Raw genomic sequence first — 23,367 nt, forward strand, 5'->3', positions numbered from 1 at the left:
CAGAAGGATGGAAAGGTGTTTCACCATGTTTGTTAAGTTGTCAATAAAACGAATGTTGAGAAACTGGAAAATAATGTGGCAATCTTGTAATTTTTTTTTAAAGAAAACCAAAGTTACTATTTATAACTTAGCCTTGAGTTGATCCCATATGTTTCATCTTCTTCGTTCTTGAAAGTCAATGAGAGCTCGCAACGATTTGATCCCCATGTCTCCCACACAATCAACTTTCTTCACAATATTATTCCATTTTCTTCCCACTCATTTAGTCCTCTCTTTCTTATTATACCCGCTTCCCTCTGCTTCCCTCTGTTTCTGGTCCTCTCTCTTTGTTCATACACATTTATAATATATGTATTGATTGGGGTCTACTGCATTTATGCTTCTTATTCGTTGAGAATGCATGTGCTCATAATGGCGATAGCCCATGATGGATGGACCACGTACTTTTCATTTCTGTTTGTTATCATCGTCGACGGCAGCAGGTTTTTCCTATCAACTCTCAGAACATGGATCATGGCGATATTTGAAGATGTTCATTTGCTTGAATGGAGCTGTCGTTTGTGGGTTTGCTCAAAAGGGGAAAGGAAGGCTGCCTCCACTCGCCCCCAATCATGAAAGCAACAGGTCCTAAAATGGGATGTGGCCAAAAAGGAAAGACTCCTCGCATAATTGGCGTCCCATTTGGACTTTTTGAGATGGCTGTCTTTGTTGACATGAAAAAGTAGCAACACGTTCATGTGCGCAACTCCACAGGTGATCCCAACGACACTCTGCACCTTCCTTCCTCTTATTTATTCTTCCCTTCTTTGGGCGGGTGGTGGCTGGTGGGGTGTGCGAGGGGATTAAGTTATAAAATATATATATACACTAAAACTTGACTCAGAGTGAGTGACTTTCGAGAAAACAATAAAATAATAAGAATTTGGTTAAGCTTGCTTGCCAGTAATGTTCCTAAAATTTGGAAGAAAGGTTACTCAAAAAGTCAAATCGAGTCCTGTTTTGAATTCAAGTACAGTTGAGTGGATTCAATTACATTGAGGTTTTTTTTTTTTTTTTTTTGAATTTAAATTTATTTTATTTAAAAACATTTGAAAAAGGTTCGGGTAGACTTTATTTTCATGATTGATGCGTCCATAAAAAGGTAACATGGTCCAGCGTTTTTTAAAGAAAATATGCTGGATTATCCGGTATCTTATAAAAGACGCCACACCAAATAGTATTTTAATTGAAAAAAATGTTATTTGAACTAGGTTTTTTTTTTGCATGGCTCATGCATATGCCACTTGACTTTAAATAATTGAAATATTTTTATTATATTAGGATTTTTAAAAAATAATATTTGCTATTATACAAATCAATAATTGTCCCTTTTTAAAAAATAAAAAATCTCTTTATGTTACAATAATTTCTATTGATTTACGAGCAATAATTTCAAAGAAAAAATCACCAATTATAAATCACAATTAGGAATATTTAAGCTAATTGCCTTTAATTTTAACTTCTAAATCTTTTTATCACTTTTAATAGCAATGAGTGTGTTCTAAAGTTTGTATGATAAAACTTTAAAAAGAAGTCATAACTTGTTTATGAACTCATCATCTAGAACCCTTTTGTTATGTTTGGTTTGAAGAAAGAAGCGAGATAGGAAAGGAATAAAAGGAAAATTTAAATGAACAGTGACAAAATCAAGTGATAAATTTGATTTCATTGTTCTTATTTTCATTATATTCTTATGTACCAAATATGCAATTTTAGTTTTAAGGTTTAATAAAGATTGTCATGAACTAATTATTCCTTTTTAGGTGTTATCAAAGAAAATAAAGACATTCTTATGAGAACAATTACAATTTGTATATTTCTTATAGTAAGATAATTATCTGTGTGCCATTCATGGTTTTAAATAAAGGCCGCAACTGTTATGTAATGGTTTTTTGGGTTACCGATACCATTACACACCGCGAAATTGGTGAGAAGAAAAATCACGGCTGTAGCGCCCATTACAGACCACGACCGTTACGTAAAGGCCACTACGACCGTTACGTAGCCGTTGTAAGACTGTTACATGAAAAAAATTTTTTCATTTTTTACTTTTTCTTCTCACTTTTTCCCTCTCTTTTATAAATCATTCTCAATATACCATATGGTGAGAGGGGGAAAAGATTAAAATGAGGATGACAATGATACAAAATTTATTATTTCTTTAAATACTCACAATAGATGCTATATTAAAATTTTGAAAATACTAGTTAGGAAAATATTTTATTTTGATAATATTGTAATGTGATATTTATGTTCTATATTTTTCAACTTCAACCATCTTTCCTTTTTAACTATTTTATATTTGTATGTCTTATGTGATGTCCCGTAGAAGAAAGACTTGAAAAGAATTTGATGTTACTACTCATATCAATAAGGTGCATCTTTCTTTTCGAGAGCCATCACATAAGAATTTTACGGTTAAGCGTGTTTGATTTTGAGTAATATAAGGATGTGTGACCTTCTAGGAAATTTTCTTAAAAAGTGTGTGAGTGAGGACAAAACACATTGAAAAAGACAGTGTCTTAGGTTAGGGCATTACATCTTATGTGTCTAATAGATTAATGCAGTGCATAATATATTTTGTTCTATTAATAATTTAGCACACATAAAAATTTATCACAAATTCTTATGAGAAGTATAAACACACACACACACACACACGTAATTTTTCTATCAATGGTGATTTAAAACAAATGTAAACTTGTTGCCCTTACCAAATAACTTAGTTACTCAAACTAAAAGATCCAAAATACACTAAAATTCTTTTTAAGAAGGGTTAAAAGTTTAAAACATGCAAGTACGCTAATATGCATAAGGTTGTGCGTGCTTCAAAAAAATTCACGGTCATTACACCCGCTTCCCGTTACACCCATTACCGTTACGTTACGCTACCCACAACTGCGATTTAAAACCATGGTGCCATTTAGGGAGAGAGAGAGAGAGAAGTTCAAAAAGTGAAGAAAAATCTAGAATTGAGGTTAACCATTTATGCTTTATTTTTTATTTTATTTTATTTTACTTTTATTATTATTTTTAGAATTAGTAAAGTATGATGTTAATCAGTTCGAATTCTAAAGGGCTGAGAGATTGTAGAAAAAATGATTTTGTCTGAGAATTGATGTCCATATACTATTACCATATTTTACTTTTGCTGGAAATAAAGTTAAAAAGTGCCGATGGGAGCATTATTGAGATCTAGTTGGGCTTTTATATCTTCAAGAGGGGTTTCTAAAGGTATTTTGGGACACGCAGGTGGCCAATAAGGTGGATCCTATCTTTTAGACTTCGCTTAATTGAAAATAAATTTTTTATATTACTTTGAAATCTATAAAGAAAATAACAAACTATTTTATACAGTTAAACAATTTCCCTATTATTCATATTTTCATTTCGAATCTTAAAAAACTAAAACTTTTATACATGTGTTCTATACTAATCTTAAAGAATCTAAATTTTCTGCTGCTCCACCCCTCACTGACCAAAAAAAAATGTCTTTGGTGGAGAAAAATATTACTTCACATCACTTGATTATCTCACATTTAGACAATGGATTATATTTTTAAAATAATTTTAAATTAAAGATTATCATTAGAACAAATTTTTAAAAAAATTTAGAACACTATGGTTTTTAGGGAGACAGTTTCAAGAGATGTGGTTCTTTGGAATACCATGGTTTTGGGATGTTGTAACAGTAGAGGAGGGAGTGAGGTACTTAAACTGTTTGGGCTGATGAAGGGGGTAAAGCCAGAACCCTTCAATGAATTTTGCTTGCTTGGATTTGTGAGGGTCTAGCTGAGTTTCGATGGACAAAGACTATTGTATCACACCTCGATTGGAACACTATCAGAGTATGATTGAACTTACAGACATGGGTTTGTGGATAAGCTTGAAGATTTTGCTAAGAGCATGCCATTTGATCCCACTGCCGCAATGTTGGTCGGAGTCTTTGATGCTTGTAGAGAACCTGGGTATTTGAGGTTGGGAAAATGGGCTGCTAAACAACGGAATGAGTTGAATCCGTTAGCTCTATTCCAATTTGAAATCTTGGGCAGAGGTTGAGAATGGACTGCTAAATATCTTAATGAATTGAAGCCTTCAATTTCTGTCCTATTTGGATTCTTGGACAGCCTGGTGATGGCTGCCAAACGGCTTAAAACATTGAATCCAATTTAATTTCCGCCTAGATTTCTTGAACTATTGTGCAAGTTGTTTTGACCAAAACTGCAAATTGCAGGGAATTACTCTTTGAATTTTCCGATGCCATTACATGTGTAGCTGTGATTGAAATCTGGACATCTAGACTTTGCATCCTCAAAATTTTAACTGTGGGCAGGCAGGCCATGGAACCAATTGATGTGCACATGGTGAACTTTACCAACTTATCATGCGAGGGAAATATAAAAACTATTTTCTTGTTAAGGAATTTGTTCCAATTACCATTATCTTCAAGAGACTCTCAGAAAGCTCAATTTTTGCTCCTCTACGATGTTTAGCTGTTTCTTATACTATATTTAATATAACAATTAGTAAATCCATTCATTAAGATATCATTCTTGATTTGAGTTGAGGAAAAAAGTACTAACTACTAAATGAAAAATAAAGAGAGCCAATTGCTTATTTAAAGGTTATATTTTCAATTGATGAGAAAGCCAGTATTTGTTATTTCACTACTTAAGTGTAGATGCAATGCAAAAAAAAAGAATTAAACTGAAAAAGAATTGCCACATTTCACTACTCCCCAATGATTTTATATAAAGAAAAAGCTGCCACAAAATTCTAGGAAGCTGAAAAATATTTTCCTTAAACATTAGTGGCTGCCATACTTGTGACTGGAAAAAATTAAATCGAGTTACCTATTTGGTAAAGAAGGAATCCCAAGATCCCATGGATCTAAGAAAGACTGATGCCCTATCATTCATAGATTTGCAGTAATTTTATCATTATGAATACGTCCCAAAATAATGAATTAAGTTGAGCAAGTTCGCTTGTATTTGGCCTCTAAAATTTGAACCATGGAAATTTTGGAATTGACAATTTTGGGGCCTGTGCAAGCACAACAACTTTTTTATTTTATTTTGGATTGGTCAGGCAGGGGCATATCCAGTAAAATCAATTACAAATATAAAATGATGGCCGAGCATTACACCCGAATGAGGAGTGTATGGAGAGGTCTGAGCAACTTAGGAACAACTCAAATTTGTATAAGAAAAAGGTTGAAAATTGTGGTACTTCTAAAACTAAATTTTTTATAATCTCTTAATCACACGCTCACTTTTTTTGAATCTCAGCACGATAAGCACCTCAACTTTTACCACAAAAGTTAAAATTCAAATCGTATAAATTCCATGCCATCAAACATGTTGTAATAAAAATAAAAGATAAAAAAAAATCATATAATATAATTCAATGCCGTAAAACATTAAATTTCATATGCATTCATCATTTATTCAAATGAATTTACTAAGAAAAAATTCAGATATGAAAAAACCCCTAACCTCAAATTGGGGGTTCCCAAAATATGTTTCAAATTACCAAATTTACTTTAATATAACCAAATTCAACATATAAAATACCAATTTCTACTACAAACTAACACAAATTTCAATTCAAAATTTAAAATCTTAGCAAAACAAGAATAATGTTTAATTTAAGAATCCATACCTCATCTCCCTTCTTTATATACTACCTTCCCAACATTTAGATTGTACTTCGTGACAGAACATTCAGATTGTACAATCCAAACCCAACGTTTACCTACAACTTCACTTTACGTCAAATCACCTTTATACTTCCCCACTCTACGTTCTCCTCACTCACGGCCTCCTCTGCGAATTGCAGAAAGAGAGGAAGAAATGAAATATCAAAGCAAAAAACGCTACTCTAAGTACCGTTTTTTAGCCGCAGCGCATCAGCAGGGGGTGACCTCTCTTAGAACAAAGACGCTGGACCATTCATTAAAAAACGCTTGACCATCTAATGTCTTTTCTTTAAAAAACGCTAGATCATCCAGGAATTTTTCAAACACATCAATCATGGAAACAAAATTCCACTTGAACTTTACTCAAATATTTTTAATTAAAATAAATTTAAAATCAGAAAAAACTCCAACTACATGCACCATTAGGCTTTACGTTCAAAAGCTTCGCCATCACCTCAAGAATAAACATAATAGAAGCTGATGAATGGTGAATTTGTTTGATGGATGGTCCCAACAAGCACCTTGTGCTTAACAAACATATTTTGAATGGATCCAAGCAACAGAATTGCTGCCCTTGATATCAACCTATGACTCGTTCACTCCACACCATAAGTCTTAACTGAGCATCAAATTGTTCCCACTGATGGCTGTATTCAAGTTTTAGTTGACTTCAAGAATGACGATAAAATTAACAGAACATTATCATCCCAAGAGAAAAAAGGTGTAACCTACGTTTAGTAAACAACTCCAACTTGAGAAAAATGACATTACAAATTGTACAAGCAGCCATCAGAAATCATGACTCCTAGTTGTGTCATTCGAAAAACCTGAGTTAACTGTTCCCCAGTGTGATAAGGTGCTAAGAGATGACCTGAACAGAGGATCACACTGGTGATTTCCCAACCATAGAGTAATCAAGGGGCAAGAAATGATTCAAAATAAGAATTGAGTTGAAGTTAGAATGGGATTATTGCATTTGGTTGAACATACCTATGATTTCAAAGACGTCCTTTAATCTAGGAAGTCCAACCAAGTACATTTTTTCATTGCAAAAAAATATTAAATAAATATAAAAATATATAGGACCTATATTGTTTAAAAGACTGGTACTCTTTGCTAAGAGTGGAATTCTAATTCTATGAATCACAATACCATATACATCCTATACAATTACAATCTCGATGTAAATGACAGTAGCATGGTCAAATGCGACCCTCACCATCCAGCAATTCAAGTGATGTGGATTCAGAGTGACTATGTAGCTCATAGTTTAGACCACTGAAAACAGAACTGTGATTTTACAGAGCTACCTCAATCATCACCAACATTCCTTGCAACTGTGCGAACCCAGCTCCAATGCTGGCAACCCAGGTTCATGGCATGAAGATATCTGCAATTTTACAGAGGCCAATTTTATCTAAAATGTAATTTTTGCAGATCTGTATATTCTTATAAACAGATCTGCAATTTTACAGCCCTTCAGTTTAAGATCTCAAAAATAAATAAATAAATAAACAAAGAGAAGAAGAAGAAGAAGAAGAAAAAAAGACATCAAAACTCCAAATTTTGGGTTGTCATGGATGTCAGCGACCTCATGGTTGTAGGCACCCATAAAAAACAATGATCTTTCACAAAGACAGAGCCCCAATCCTATCTCAAAAATAAAATAAAATAAACTACAATAATTCCAATGTTGGTTGCAGTTGCCCCATTAACACCGGTGATTCATTGGTCATGGGCATCGCCAACTGCCAAAAAACAAAACCCACGTCACATGGGTGTTCTGAGAAGAGAGGAATGAGAGAGATTGGGGAGTAGAGATGAAGGGTAAATTTGGGGAGAGAGATGCAGGATGTTATTTTAATCTTCACAAACAGTAGGCAGATAAAGATTCGGTAATTCCCATGGATTTGATGTGGGATCACCCTTCCACAGCATTCTGATAAAATGCAATTCTAGCCTCACTGAAACTAATCGATGAAAGCAGAATCAAGGCCAAAATTTCAATTCCATTCTGACCCTGATTTGGCAGCTGTGCTGACATTCTTAGAAAGAAGTTCCACCAATAAAATGCGTAAATGGGCATCATATTGAACTTATTATTTTCAGAAAAATCTAAAATAACATACATCCTTCAAAATTTTTCCCAGAAAGGGCTGAAACTCTAAATGATCACAGATCCAATAATTTACAAAACATGGAGAAGTGGAAAAAAATAATATAAAAAAGAATGTAGAAATAATTACCTGTAATGGTAGGGGTACATTGTACAGAGCTCCCACAAAAGTTGAATAGATTATATGCAAGAAGAGAGATTTAAGCCAACACAAGCTCCCCTTCTTCTTCTACTTGTTCTTGTTGCTCAGGCAACCGTCCTTCTTGATAAGGAAGAAGAATACGTTTTATTTCTTCCGCACTTAGTGTCTCATACTCCAAGAGTGCATTTGCTAATGCATGTAATGCCTTCTCGTGCTGAAATAATGTCAAGACAGACACAGAATTTGTCAGAATTAATAATAATATTTACAATTTTTTACGTACCAAGGTCAGCCAAGAAACTCGAATCATATGAAAAAGCAAACTTCGACCACCAAAAATAAAAATAAAAATAAAAATAAAAATTAAAAAAAAAAAAAAAAAAAGGCAACCTAGTACTGCAATATTGCTGATATTCATGCATTTCAAAGTTAAAAGGAACTTAATTTTCCTAATATTGAATTAAATATACCTTTCCCCCTCCATCTTTGTAAAAACAACAATAATAACAACAAGCCTTAAGTCCCACTACGTGGGGTCAGCTACATGAATCGTTTTCTGCCAATTCACCTGATCAAGGGCGTTTTCCTCTGCTAGCATAAGAGCTTTTAAGTCATTCCTAGCTATCTCTCTCCCGGTTATTTTAGGTGTACCTCTACCCCTTCTTAATAGCAGAAACAATAACTAAATCACTCTTCAGAGGTCGCTGCTTGGTCTGATCCATAAAGCATGGCTAGCCTTATAGCTGTCCTATAAATATTTCCTTTTAATTTTAAGGATATTCTACCGATCATACAACACGCCTAATGCACTCCTCTAATTTACCCATGTTGCTTTTAACTCTATGTATTACATTCTCTTCAATTTCTCTTTCCACTTGCATAATAGGTCCACGATATCAAAATCTACCAGAAAATTCCTCACAAGGGGGCTAAGAATATGAAAACAACAAGTTTCCTGATAATTCTAATCTCAGCTCAACTAAATACTGGAAGATAGCCAAACTCCATATCACTTCCAGAAAAAAAACATAAAAAAAACAAAAGGGGGAAGAAGTTAAAGATGCTATGCTTCAGCAATCGCTCAGTTTTCCCTCCTGAAAAGACCAATTATAAGTCATAAGACTCAAAGACAAACCTTCTTTAACAGGGCTCTCACACGATCATATGCTTCTCTAAGGAGTTTCACCACCTGCACAACCCATGTTACAATTTAAGGTCCAATAACAGTTATAATGATTACAACATAAAAAGGATTCAAAATTGCAAATCATACTTCAGCATCAATACGTGATTGCATATCTGAGCCTGGTCGCTCTTTAACATGAACTGGTCCAATTGCATCGCTCATCCCACAAATTGAAACCTTCCATAGAAATGGTTTGGGATGCATCAAGATAATGAAATGAAGAAATCATATTTTTAAAAGCTACCAACTAATGCTTTGGACACAAGGATGCAAGTCCTTGAAGCTAAAAAATATCATGTTAGTATTCTAGCAACAAAAATTGGAAACTCATTTACAAGTTTTTTGAAATATTGATTTCTTCAAGGAACTCATCAAATACCATATATTGGGCAAGCTCAGTTGCTGTGTTAAGATCGCTACTTGCTCCAGTTGTGATGTAGTCCTTCCCAAATATAAGTTCTTCTGCAACTCTCCCTCCCATGCAAACATCAAGACGGGCTAATAACTGCTTCTTGCTAACTGATGTCTCATCACTTGAAGGGAGCTGTGTAACCATTCCCAAAGCAGATCCACGAGGCATAATTGTCGCTTTGTGAATTGGATGCGCACCATCAGTATTTAAGGCAACAATCGCATGACCACTTTCATGATATGCAGTGAGCTGAAAAGATGGTTTACCAACGGTTTAGCAATATAAGCAACTATAACAATTTTATGTAAGATCCTTCTATCCAAGAAAAAAAAAGCTCTTTAAGATTCTGAAATCTTCGAAATCAGAAGCGGACTCTTCCATTTTTAGTCATGATCAAACAGAAATAAATTGTAAGTGGCTGCGAATGAGGTATATGATTAGTCAAATCAGCATGTTAGGATGATCCAGACATTTTATTGTTGCACTTCTCAATGAAGTATATCATAGTTCACATAGAATTTAAAAATATAAAAATTCTATAGTCTCTGATCAATTGTGGTCTACAACATTTGGAAAAACCTTTCTCTCTCTCTTTTTTATAGCAAAAGAAAATTCATTAATAGAGATACAGTTTACAAGGAGGTTCATTAATAGAGATACAGTTTACAAGGAGGGAGAATAAGATAACTCCTGAACAAAAAACTGGGCTGAACCAGAAAAAGAACTAAAACAACAAAAAGAGACATCTAACGAGCAAGTTCCTCCAATCCCCTATGTAAATCCAAAAAACTAGCTCCACTAAAAATTCAAAGAAGCCTTTCTATGGTCCATATGTAATATAAAGAGCAAATTCCATGGGTATTCAAAGCACAAGAAAGCATAGCTGGTTGATTTAGTTAACAATTATTTTAAGACTGCAACTGTTTATCCTAAGTTGTCAGAGAATTTTTCTCTTCCAGGATACCAATCATAAGGAAACATATGCAACCACCTTTTCTCATATAGAAAAATATATAAATAAAAAAGCTGACTTCAAATATATAGAGTAAAACATCAATCAACCAAGCCATAGGTTAGACTCTAAACCGCCTCTCAAATTATACACACACCTTCTTTGACTCGTCAGATATGAACATTGTTTTCCGTTCTGTACCCATAAGAATCCTGTCTTTTGCAAATTCCAACTGAGCAGCAGTCAACTTGTCAGCACCTTCAACAGCAGCCTTTATGGCAGCAACGTTTACCAAGTTTGCTAGATCTGCTTGAGAAAAAAAATATGGGAAAACACTATTTTTGCAGGTAACAAGATAAGCTACAACATGTGGAGATTTCTCTAATGAAAGAAAAAGCCACCTGCCCCATTGAACCCTGGTGTACCACGAGCTATTGCTTTAGCATCTACATCATCAGCCAATGGCTTATCCTGCAAATATAGCTCCAATATCTCTTGACGACCTCGCACATCTGGATTTGGAACGACAATCTAGAAACAGATCTTAGTTAAAGACTTCCTCTCCAAAAGCTTTTAATAAAACAACAAATTGAAAGCAAACATGTATCTCACAAAGAAAAGTTTATACAAATATAAATGAGTAAAACCAAATATGTAGGGCATTGGACACACGGCCCTCTACGAGGGTGATCACAGACCAGCCCTTAGCAATCAAGGGATTGTTCTCTACAGGTCCCAACATTGACATTTGACAGGTTAACCACAAACTAGAACCGAGTTTTTCCGCATAAAATCAGTTGGTAGAGACAAAAAATCCCAATGTCAATCCCAAATCCTTCACAGAAGAAATTAATCTAAGGAATAAAAGATCCAGTCATGAACCAAATATCTACTATTCCGAGAAGTTCACCAGTAAGAGTTAAATGGTTTAAACTAAAAACACATTTATCAGAGCACAATAACAACATTTGAACTGGGTGAAGCTTCAGGCAAGAATTTACCATGCTGTCACAAAGACAAAAACCGAGACCTCCATCCCATCAAGTATTCAGTTCAGTTTCTGAATAAATCTTCAAAGTAAGAAGTTCCAAATTTCCAAACTCCCAAAAAAAAAAATTATATCATCCATCAAAGATAAAGGAACTTACATGCCTATCAAATCTACCAGGCCTTGTTAGAGCTGGATCAAGAATATCAGGAAGGTTTGTTGCAGCCATTAATATTATGCCCTGTAAGGAAAAAAAATCCAAGATAAGAAATTTGTACAGGACTTCAATAATACCACTAGACATGCCAAATGTACCTCATTTTGTTCAAAACCATCCATTTCAACAAGCAGCTGATGCAACGTTTTTTTGGTGTGGCCTTCCCATTGTTTTCTGGTGGATCCAACAGCATCTATTTCGTCGATGAAAATGATGCAAGGAGCCTGGTGAAGGCAGTGTAACATAAGTGATGCAATCGAAAAGAAGTATTAATAGTAATAAGAAAGCTTGTTTACAACAGTAAATCAACAAATATCAAAACTAGCAATTGTCAGAAATAGACACGTACATAACTAAATCTCTCTCTCTCTCTGTTGTTTGGTTTCTTCGCTAGTGTGGGCTACCAGTATATCATGTTGACATTAACATATTCAGAATGACAATACCCAAGGAAGAAACTGAATCTTCAAGAAGAGTAGAATAGCAAGGCAGATGTGCTAAATTGAACCTTCAAATTTCTTTTTACTGCATGCATATGCCTGACAGGATATCTTGCATCAAGGAGAGGAAAAAGGGGGGGGAGGGGGAGAGAGGAGGAAAAGAAAAGCAATCCTTCAAGAATTTGAAAACATGCTTTTATTCAAACATGAGAAAGACAAATTGTATGTCCATTACACAACATGATAATATCAAAAAGCAACATGTCACAGTATTTAGCAGCACCAACAGCCATCAAGATAATTGTAACAAGGCCCTGGCAAAATAATGGCTCAAAACAAACCCACCTTTTTTTTAGCTGCTTGGAATAAGGACCTTACACGACGAGCACCAACCCCAACAAACCTGCCACATAAAAAAATAAAGAAAATATGCTTGATTTTATGTCCAAAAGCCTCAAATTGCTTGGCATTATGATAGTGAAAAAAGACTAGTTAGGTAATTTCTAAAACCTAATAGGTCCGTTTACTCAAAAGCACTCATGCTAAATAGTATGCAACTATGCAAATCAATTTCTCATACTAGAAAGACTTGAATGGTTGTGCAAGAATTTCAAAGCTAAACATTTGGACGAGTAAAATGTTATTTGAATTCCATGAAAAAACCAGACAAATTGTTTTCTATGGATCATGTTACCCAAATCCAACAGTCATACACGTTTGCAACACAGTGGCGCAACCAGCCCCACTGTACATGCGATACATTTTTATATTTTAACTGAATCATCCAACATATGAATGTACAACGGCTGAAAGGCCAACAAGATACGTCCAACAACCAATAGTATTAAGTAGACTGGAAGGGGTCTTTATCCTAATCTGATATTGTGAGGCCAGCAAAATCAAAAGAAGCTTTCAAGCAGTTCTAAGGCCAAGTATTTAAAGGATCTGATAAAAATAGGCTCAAAAGTGGGTGGACTGGAAACCAAGCATCATATGGTAATAGTTGGACTATGGAAATTGTCTTACAACCGGAAGAATCTGCAAGAGGGAAAGTGTTTTTCCAATGAGAGAAGGAAAAGTTAATGGCCATAGGAGATGGAGGCGGTAGATTTCGAATAACTTGCACTAAGTGACTAAGGATCTAACAGTGACAGCCCCCCATTTGCCAAAAGATATAGCCCTAGATCGTGTGGAATGGCAAAAAAGTATTCATGTAGTCAACCCCAACAAGTGGGCCTTAAGGCTCCGTTGCTGTACAAGTATGCCAAATAGAAAATATGAGAAATTCTGTTCAGAGCATCATTTGCGTGTGTTGGGTCGGGGTGGAGAAAAGAAGAAGGATAAGTCAGAGCAGTCTCAAATATCAACAAAGAAGCAAGCCCTCAAAGGAGATGAGCCCCCACAAAGAATCCTAAAGTCCCTGTTACAATTTGCATAAGGATGTATAGTTTCCTGCCAAGAAAAGCTGCTCCTCAAAAATACTCCCCACAAAATAATGAAGACATCCATTTAAGAGCATCTAGATACCTCTGGAGGAGATAACCAAGTACCAATAATATGAACAGAAGGAACATTAAGTACAGGAACAGAAAGGAGGACTTTGATTGCCTCCATCAAAGTGGAAGTCTACAGAGTCAACAAAAATTTTAAAAGAAAAGGATAAGAAATTGCTATAGATAGAATTTTTTTGCAGGTTGTTTCTTGTTTTTCCCTTCAACAGAAGTTATATGAGGCTCATTTTGATTTATCTCTACCCTTTTTCCCTATTTTTACTACAATAGTTTGGAGCAGACACTCTCACAAATATGAGGATTTAATCAACATTTAAATTTTCAATCCTTTCACTCAATAAAAGTCATATAAATCATTGGTAGATGTTTTATGCCACTCATTGATTACATAATTCTAAGATGATCAAACTCATGTATTGAGAACTTTAGTACATAATTTCTCAATGGCTTATTGCAGACAATGAGCTGATTGACCCACTGTTCCAGGTTGTGTGCTTATCTAAACAGTCAGCACCAATATCAAGGTGCTTTCATCCTTTAAATCAACCAGAAATACATTTCTTGAGCTGGCAGAATTAGTATCATCAAACAAATAGCGTATGAGTGGTTCAGCCACACTCATGATGATTATAGTTGTCTTAAAGACGGAAGACGGAAGATTAAAGACCAAGGGAACCTCTAATACATTCTTTCACTTACCAAAACACAAATAATTAAACAATTATTTGATGATCCTACGACAAGAAAAAGTTCTCTTATATAAAGTTCAGTGAAAAGGCAAACATTATGGCATAAACCATAGCATCCCCAACAAAAAACCATTATCAAGAAATAACAGCACTATTACACTTTTTTGGGTTTCTGTAGACAAAAAATATGTTTTACAATAAGCTAGCCAAAATCTTTATAAGTACAACATAGATAACTTACATTTCCTCAAATTCAGAGCCTGCCCTATAGAAAAAAGGTACACCAGCTTCTCCAGCAATAGCCTACAGAGATCCAGGAAAATTAAACCAAAGTCAGGATACAATATGAAACACCACTAAGCTAAAGCAAAGGCATCCAGGAACAGCACACTGAATGCCTGACAAATCTGTAGGTAATGAGAAAAATCAGAACAAAGCAAATGCGCATTGAATTGGCAAGCATACTTCATAATTGATTATTCATCATCAACAATTCCGAAGTTCCTATTCATACAACCATGGACACCAAAAGATCCATCTATGATAAAGGTCTCATATGTAAGCATAAAAAAACACAATCCATTTTCTTCTTCAAAATCAACTAGCCTTCAGTAATCTGCCATCTATCATGCAAAAAGTCCTGATAAGGTCACCAAGAGATACAAATATTTCATTGCTACATTTTAGGTAAAGGTTCATGAGAAAAACATAATTTTATAATTATATACATTTGATTCTAATTGTTCTGTAGAAGCAATTTCAGCAATTATCAATCCTAGAGCTTTTGGAGTGCTCAGGATTCATAGGCACTACTAGTTTGACGTGCAACAGACACAATAAAAAATGAATCATGATGGAATACAATGACCATAGATTGTATATGATTGAACCAACATTGTGAAATTGCTAAAAAGCCTTGAGATAAGTTTCATTAACACAAGGGCAAGTGAAGATAATGCATTTCCTTAGCAGATCAACACATTAGTCAAACACAAGAATTAATCCTACAAAAAAGAGGCAGTCCAAGAGGGGCATGTCAAAAAAGCAATTTTTATGAATATTCACATCTCACCTTGGCAAGCAGAGTTTTTCCAGTTCCAGGTGCTCCTGTCAAAAGAATCCCCTGCAAATATGTATATATATTAGATTCATACAATATAGTGAACAAAACCCACAAATAATAAAATTTTTTTAAATGAATGAAAAGGTTTTAACAGATCATTGGGATAATACAAAAAACTAGGATCAAGAAGCCAAATACTATTAGAGTGCTCTTCAAAAGGCATGGAAACCAATTTTAACAGCTAGATGGTTACAAAATATATATGAGAGAATGATAAAGTTAGTGAACCTCAATCATAACCTTGGAAGATCTACTACATACAAATTTCAGTTAACCATTGACTAACAAAAATTTAAGCTAATAATAGTCATCAAACCTTAATTAAAACCTTGCCAAGAGCCATTACATAAGAACATCTACTTCAATAATTTACCTGAGAGTTAATGCAAGTGAACATACTATGCTTCATACATGGGAAAGCGCAACTAAAACCTTCTAATTAAACATAAAGATATTCATGAGGGAATACTAACAAAAAGAGCAAAATATAAATGGAAAAAAAAAAAAAACATTTGCAGCAAAGAAATACTGTTTACTTATTAGAAAAATTGAACAACTCAATGTGTTGGGCCAACCTTTGGCAACTTCCCCCCAAGGCGAGTAAACTTCCCTGGGTTTTTGAGGTACTCCACTACTTCCTCAAGCTCTTGCTTCGCATCGTCACAACCTTTGACATCCTTAAATGTTTTGACATTCTGCATCAAAGCTAAGGTCAGGAAATCACAAGTTTTATGATTATTTGGCATATCCGAAGCACAGATGACAAATCTCTTAGTCACTTACACAAAAATGTTTGAAATTTTGAAAGAAAGCTAGTATGAAGGTAAAATAAAATGACTTATAACAAACTGGCATGTCTAAAGAAAAAAAAAAGGGAATACAACTGAGAGCTGATGGGCATCACCTAACACCTAGGATAAAAAATGTTTGTTTGACTTAACCCCATAAGTTAAATCATCAGAGTGCACTGACACAACATTAAGCAACTTGTCTCTTAAGTATCCAAGAACTACTAATATGGTGGTACAGAGGATTTTGCCCCAGGGAAATTCAATAATGAGAGGTATGGAGCATCTGGAAATGTTTTGGATTCTGTTTTATTTTTCAAATTTCACTTCTTAAAAACCCAACCCATGTGAAATGTATTTGGCGCCACATGTTTCAGAACCCAAAAAGTAAAAACATGTTCCCAGAAAAAATTCACAACCATGTTTCAACTTTTTTCCTTGGATACATAAACAAGCAAAATGCAGAAATGGAAACAATACAGATAAAAACATTCCGAAACACTGCAGATTTTCATTGAGAGCATGATGAAAGTACAGTCCATAAATGTTCTACGATGCTGATGATGCATTTCTATGTGCCATTGAATGTTTCAAAACAATAAAGAACCGAGGCAAAATCATTTCTGGTAATAGATTACTCTGAGAACTGTCTCCCCCAGGTGCGTGTAATGGTCCTTAAAATGCACTAGAATCCTAACTCATGAAAAGTTTCTTGACAGCTCCTTGAACACAAGTTTTCTTCTTCTTAACTAATTTTGAACCACCCTCTTTCTTCTTCTTTAGTTTTCTAAGCATGAAACAAAAGAAATAAAAATATAAAAAAAAGTAATTTCAATAAAAAACTAAAACTGTGAACAAAACAAACTGATCACAGCATCAAATATCTACCTTCTCTGGCACAACTTCTTTATTTAAGTCCTTTGTAGAATAGGAAGAACTTGAGCCAACACCTGAGGTTCCTATACCTCCTAAGCTTCCTATATACTTCTGAAGTGCAGCAGCACCCATAAACCTGCAAATGATATTTATATAATGATAGCAACAACTCAAGAACATGGATAACCAGAGAGAGGGGGGAGGGCTTAAGTATATACCACACTAAACCAACAGCAACAGTGAACAAGATGGTTGAGATAAGCTCTCGTACAAAACGTGATGAGCCATTTGACACTTTAGGGCCAACCTAATAAGGGGAAAAACATGTGTTATATATATATATATATATATATATAAAATAAAATAAAAAGAACAATATTCCACTTTTTAAAAAAGAAAAAAGAATCTAATTTGTAAAGGGAAAAAATAAAAAATTATATTTTAATGCAACAAAAAAAAAGTGTCAAAAGCCAACAATACAAGGCTATCAGCTGCATACAAAGACTACATTCTGTTGCTAATTCTTACCATCACTACATGCAATGGATGCCTCTCAGATATACCAGGGTTCAAAAAGTGCTCATCCATGTTCCCAGATGCGCGCTGCTTCAACTCTTGCAACTATATGTAAATTTCAATTATCAAATTAACAAAACTTCCATAAACAAACCAAAAAAAAAAAGAAAAGAAACTGACACATAAAAATTCATTAAAAGAATAAATTAAATTGGATGTCTTCTAAAGATTGCAAAGCAACGCATTTGTATCCAATCAGACAATTAAAATAAAATAAGATAAAAAGAACATGCAGCCAACCAATTTCAATCAGGTAAAGAAAAAAAAGAAACATATAATAAAATGAAAACACCACTTTAACTTGTGCAAATAAATTTTAGGGCACATGGATTAGTGGGAAAGCCAGTGCACTGAGGAAGATCAGAAGCACATGCAATAAACTATGGGAGTCTAAATGAAACAGCCTCAATTAGTTGAAAGAATACAAAAAAGGGACCAAGTAAGAGAGAGTGTGATATTAAAGGATTTAGACAGGAAAAAAACCTACAGACATCAATTTGGTTATCATTTTATTTTTTATTTAAAAAAACCAACAAGTCGTATCTGAAAGCTCAACCAAGGACACTGTTTTCATGAATTGTAACACCAAAAAGGGAAAGCAAATATATTTGGGATAAATAGTGTGTTTTCTTTGTAACTATCAAGCTACAAATGCAAGAAGATGGATAAAAAGTGGCAATGTCTAAGCTAAAGTTACACTGCAAAACAAAAAGTTACAAGCAATGTCTCAGTAAATTTATTCCAAGAATGGTACCATTCAAAATTGGCATGGACCAACAATGCATTTGAAGCTATCCAGCCCTCTTCGCATGCAACCCCATCTCACTCATGAGGGGCCAAAGTAGATTAAACTTGAAGAGGTTTACAAACACATACAAAACAAAGTGGACTATGATAGACATAATGGGTGAAAACACAGACAACAAGACTTGAACCCATGAGCTCCTGTGCCACTGCCAAGGCCTTAATATCATGTTATGTCACCACTTTACCTAAAAGGTAGTCCAAAGCTTGGGCCATATACAACAATACATATCAAGTTGTCCAATAAGAAGAAGAAAAAAGACCTTCACATAGTACTCAATCCATCTAGAAAAAGCACAATATACTCCATAGAGCCAGAGCATATGTGGGCTGTTAGAACTAAATGAACATCAACGAGGCTTCTCTTTGTGGAATAGAGTTGTACGAACACACAAAATGTAATGTAGTAGTAACTATTGTAGAACAAATGAAGAATAGACGAGGTGAGACAAAATTTGAATTCACAATATTTCTGAATTGAACATATTACATCTTAGACAGCATAACATATTATGATACGCGTGCCACGCACACACACTAAGAATAAATAAGAGAATAGAATGGTACATCACAATACCTTCATGGGCCTTCAAATTCATCACCCATATTCAAAATATTTGTGGTTTGGTATTAAGTAGTAGATAAAATATTTTTATCTGAAAAAAGATATAGTTGCGCTTAAATTAAATTTTGATGCCCTTTAATCTTGTGATGAATACAACATATGAAGCCTTTCAAAAATTCAAAATGACTGGAAAATCACAAATAACCAAAGCAAAATAAAGTGGACGCACTAGATTACCAATGAAGGAAGACTAGAAGGCCTTCCAGAATCCTCATCTGGAAGATATTCGGCAATTGCATTAGTGACCACAAGGGCTCGAAGATATTCAGCAACTCCTCTACTATCTACCACGTGATCATTTTGTTCAAAACGCTTGATGACAGACTCGGGACTGGAGAGGACAAATAGAAAAAAACACAACCATTAATTTTTTGTTAACTAATTTGAATATATCATAAAGAGATGTAATAATATTCAATACTATTTCTTTGAAATGCCATTTATTAAAATATTATTCTTGTAACCTTATCATAGAAGTTATTTTTAGTTCATCCACTCAGAGAATCTCCAGCGGAAAATAGTTATTTATCTAATGATTTGAATATATTAACTCCCAAAATTATGACACGAATAATTTCTTGAAGAAAAACCTTCTTAATTCTAGTGTTGTGGATTTGCTAGACTTGTAGACTACTGTTCAAAGGGGCCAATGAATAAGACCTTTTGGATCCAAGAAATTAAAAATTTTAGAAGATTCTTAAGCCTTCAAAAATCCTTACAATTCCACAATAAGTCTTGGATTTCAACAAGCTGAGTTGCTAATGGGGTTCTACCATTCTAGCACTCTAGCTACGTTAAGGCCATTTTCTTAACACATGCGACATATAAAGATAAAGTACATCCTTAATAAAGCTTATTGCTTCACCGCTTGTATTTAGGAATTTATATGGGCAACTTAGACAGCAATTCAGTACATAAATCCAAGTACTAAGGTGGAACTCAGATGGATTTACAAATATAGTATGGACTCAATTGAATCTCAAAGACAAGCTTGAATTTAGTCAGTGTTGCATACAGCAAGACTCGAATAATCTTCATATAACAACTAATATTCCTCTAAGCTCCAATAGTGAATTTCTTCACTTTTTTTATTTCTATGAATTAATCTGTTCATAGAAATTAATATTTTATGTTTTTCAGAAACAATTCAACTTTACAACAAACTAATTGCTTGCTTAACGTGTATGAGACTACAAATATTGCCAATAAAAAATAACTCTCTATTTTGGCTGTGAAAGACAATGACAGCTTCTACATAACATAGTGTTGCCATACATTCAATATACTCTGCCCTAAAATCCTAAAACTACGTTACCAAGAAAATTCACCATTCCATTTTATAGCCCCACTCCAATCCATCTCATTCTCTAACCGGGTCCAGCGAGAAGTAGAAAGTTATTAACGCTACCTTTACATATTCTGAGGGAAATTAACAACAAATTTTGCCTTGAAAAGCAAGCAAAATACTTCCTACCTAAGGTAAAACAACAACATGAAGATGCTACGACATTGTCAGGAGCGTCATTCACCTGTGCTTATTAAGCTCAACCAGCAAAGCAGACTGCTTTGCCGCATCCTTCGGACTCGCATCCGCCTCCGCAATCAGCCGCTCCAACCTCTTCTCCTGCCGCCAAAACGGCCACCAACTGAACCAATCCGATAGCCAAGCATTCTCAAACGCTCTCCTCGCCGCCGCCACCACGCCCATCAAGAAGACCACCGCCCTAACCCTGACAGATTTTGCATCACTACTCACCTCCTCACCACTAAACTCATCGCTCAACAGCTTCTCCCCCCTAGATTCACCTCCCCGCCCGTTGTCGCTCTCCAAATTTTCGGCGGCGACCGAGTCCCCATCGAGTTCAATGCTTTGAGGACTTTCGGAATCCAAAACTGAGTCATCGGCAGGGAAGGTCGATTCCGCGCTCAAGTTGACTTCGTCCGGACGCAATGCGCAAGGAACAGGAGATATGCGGTGGTGGCGGAAGAAAGGTTTTGCATAGAGAGAAAGGAGAGGTGAGGACAGGGAGGGAGAAGGGAGGAAATTGGAAGAAGAGAGAGAGGGGCGTTTCGAGGAGATATAACAGTGGGGGAGGGGAGGTCTGTAGATGAGAGAAGCTTGCGAAGCAGTCATGGTCCTGCGTCAGGTTCTAGGGTTTACGAGAGGAGATTCCAGCTGCAGCGCGCGCAGACACAGAGACCCTCCCTCTCTCTCTCTCTCTCTCTCTCTGTCTGAGTGAAACAGAGACGAAAAGAAAGAAGGGCGGAGGATGGAAGAAGGAAGTGAAGAAGGGACAGACCTTATCTCGATTGAAATTGGCGCTTCCCCTTCGCTTCCTCCGCTCCTATATACACACGTCTACATGAGTCATGACCCAAGCCAATAGACTTTTCTACTTGCATAAAATGTTGCCAAGTATATACATGCATGTGCATATGTACGTGTGTATTTTAATTTTTTTTTTAAATGAATGTATATAATTGTTTCATTTTCTTTACTCTTATTTTTTTGTTAGACCCATTTACAATTTGAAAAATATAAGAAAATGAAAAAAAAAATAGAATAAATTTAATTTTTATGTTTGGTTATCAAGAAAAATGAAAATAAATATAAATAAAAAAATATATCAAATCAATAAATAAAAATTTGGGTTTATAAACTGTTAACGTTTAATTTTTTCTTAATTTTTAATAATATTAGAATAATTTTTTATTTCTAATCGTATTTGATGTAGAAAGAAAAATACAAAAAAAAAATGAGTTTCTTTCTCATTTTTTTTCATTTCATTTCTCCATCAAAATCTTTGATCCAAATGGACCCTTAATGTTAGTGTGGTGTTGTGTAGACCGTAGAGGTTTGAATAAAATTGATAAGATAATGTAAATTAAAAAAAGTTATTTAAATTTTGTGGTAATTAGCATTCATTTTTTATATTGCTTCAGGTCACATAACATGGTAAGAAGTATGAGAAGGAAATGAGTTATTTTTTGTTGTTAAGTAAAAAACTGGTCATCAAAAAAGAAAAAAAAAATGAATAATTAAAAAATATATACTTGTCTCTTGAAATTTAAGAGTCATTTATTGTTTACATTCATTTTGTGTAGATCAAAAGCAGAGGTTTGTTAACAGACAGGAGAAGAAATAAATGAGAAAAAAAACATTTTATTGTATTTTCTCTATACATTAAATATTATTTTAATTTCTCATATGATAAAAAATTAAGAAAAATCAAATCTTAGTGATTTATAAAATCAAACTTTTGTGTTTTATATTTAGAAAAAGACTTATTAGGAACGACTCCTTTTATGTAATTTGAAACTTACCAATTGGAGTATTATTAACAAAAGTATAATGCAACCTGACTCAAGTCCATATCACTCCAAAGTAAGCTCAAATATTAATATGACATCTTTGATTGATGAAATTCAAACCCTCATGAAAAAATACATAAAATTTTGCTTCTTTTCTTAGAATTGTTTCTCTATTATTTATTTTCTTTAGTTTCTGCTCAAAACTTAAAAAATATTAAGAACACAAAATAAAAATATAAAGGAATGTTCATTTTCATGCTTAGTTATCAAGGAAAATGAGAAACAAAATAAAAAATATACTAGATAAAAAAAAATACTATATCTATAAATAAAAATTTATTTTTACACATCATTAATGGTTTATTTTTTTAAAATTTTTTTCATATTAAAATAAATTTTTATTTTTGTATAATATTTTATAGAGAAGAAAAATATAAGAAAACATAAATTCCCCCTATCCTTAAGAAGCAAACATAAAAAATTATTCTTAATATTTTCCTTTATTTTCACAAACATTTTCAAATTCACCCTAAATAACTCTAGTTTTTTTTATAAAAAAAAAAAAACAAAATAAAAATTTGCACAGTAAATTTTGAAATGACCAGAAAGTGCTGTCAGGGCAAATAACACATGAAATTAGATCTCCTCCTATAGTCTATGTCTACTTACAACACAAATATGAATAAAGAAAATAAATATAAAAATTAGTGGGCTTGCTGTTATTTGCAAAATATATATAATTAAGCACAAAAATTAAAATAAATATTATTAAATATTTATATTGAGCTAAATATAATTAAAAATCAAAGCAAAAAAGAGTACAAAATAATTGGCTTAACATCAAAGAACAAAATATTGATAATAAATACATCA

The 23,367-nt window shown here is 34.0% G+C and overlaps 1 protein-coding gene across 3 annotated transcripts; it reads right to left on the reverse strand.

Moving 5' to 3' along the window:
• Window positions 1-6,666: 6,666 nt before the first annotated feature.
• Window positions 6,667-21,665, reverse strand: LOC131145404 (ATP-dependent zinc metalloprotease FTSH 11, chloroplastic/mitochondrial). Of its 3 annotated transcripts, none has more exons than XR_009134142.1 (18): window positions 20,712-21,665; window positions 19,360-19,513; window positions 17,706-17,798; window positions 17,396-17,484; window positions 17,190-17,313; window positions 16,089-16,208; window positions 15,463-15,513; window positions 14,632-14,693; window positions 12,536-12,593; window positions 11,849-11,974; window positions 11,694-11,774; window positions 10,947-11,076; window positions 10,703-10,851; window positions 9,561-9,842; window positions 9,269-9,358; window positions 9,131-9,184; window positions 7,984-8,209; window positions 6,667-7,127 (listed from the first exon to the last, which is right to left on the reverse strand). XR_009134142.1 is itself a non-coding variant. In XM_058094429.1 (17 exons), the coding sequence occupies exons 1-17, from the start codon at window positions 21,314-21,316 to the stop codon at window positions 8,054-8,056; spliced, it is 2,424 nt and encodes an 807-aa protein (XP_057950412.1). In that variant the 5' UTR covers window positions 21,317-21,665; the 3' UTR covers window positions 6,667-8,053. The 3 variants fall into 3 exon arrangements, 1 of the variants encoding a protein (XP_057950412.1); XR_009134143.1 differs by having other exon boundaries at window positions 6,667-7,485; XM_058094429.1 differs by having other exon boundaries at window positions 6,667-8,209.
• Window positions 21,666-23,367: the final 1,702 nt, after the last annotated feature.

Source organism: Malania oleifera, chromosome 13 (genome assembly GCF_029873635.1).
Source record: "Malania oleifera isolate guangnan ecotype guangnan chromosome 13, ASM2987363v1, whole genome shotgun sequence".
NCBI lineage: Eukaryota > Viridiplantae > Streptophyta > Magnoliopsida > Santalales > Ximeniaceae > Malania > Malania oleifera.

What these genes read in the sequence shown, in the direction of transcription:
- LOC131145404 (XM_058094429.1), bottom strand. Translation starts at nt 21,316, where the DNA reads ATGACTGCTTCGCAAGCTTCTCTCATCTACAGACCTCCCCTCCCCCAC. An exon ending in GAAAAACTCTGCTTGCCAAG is followed by an intron (nt 14,694 to 15,462) that starts GTGAGATGTGAA and finishes GGATCTCTGTAG; the next exon opens with GCTATTGCTGGAGAAGCTGG. An exon ending in ACCAGGGTTCAATGGGGCAG is followed by an intron (nt 10,852 to 10,946) that starts GTGGCTTTTTCT and finishes TTTCTCAAGCAG; the next exon opens with ATCTAGCAAACTTGGTAAAC.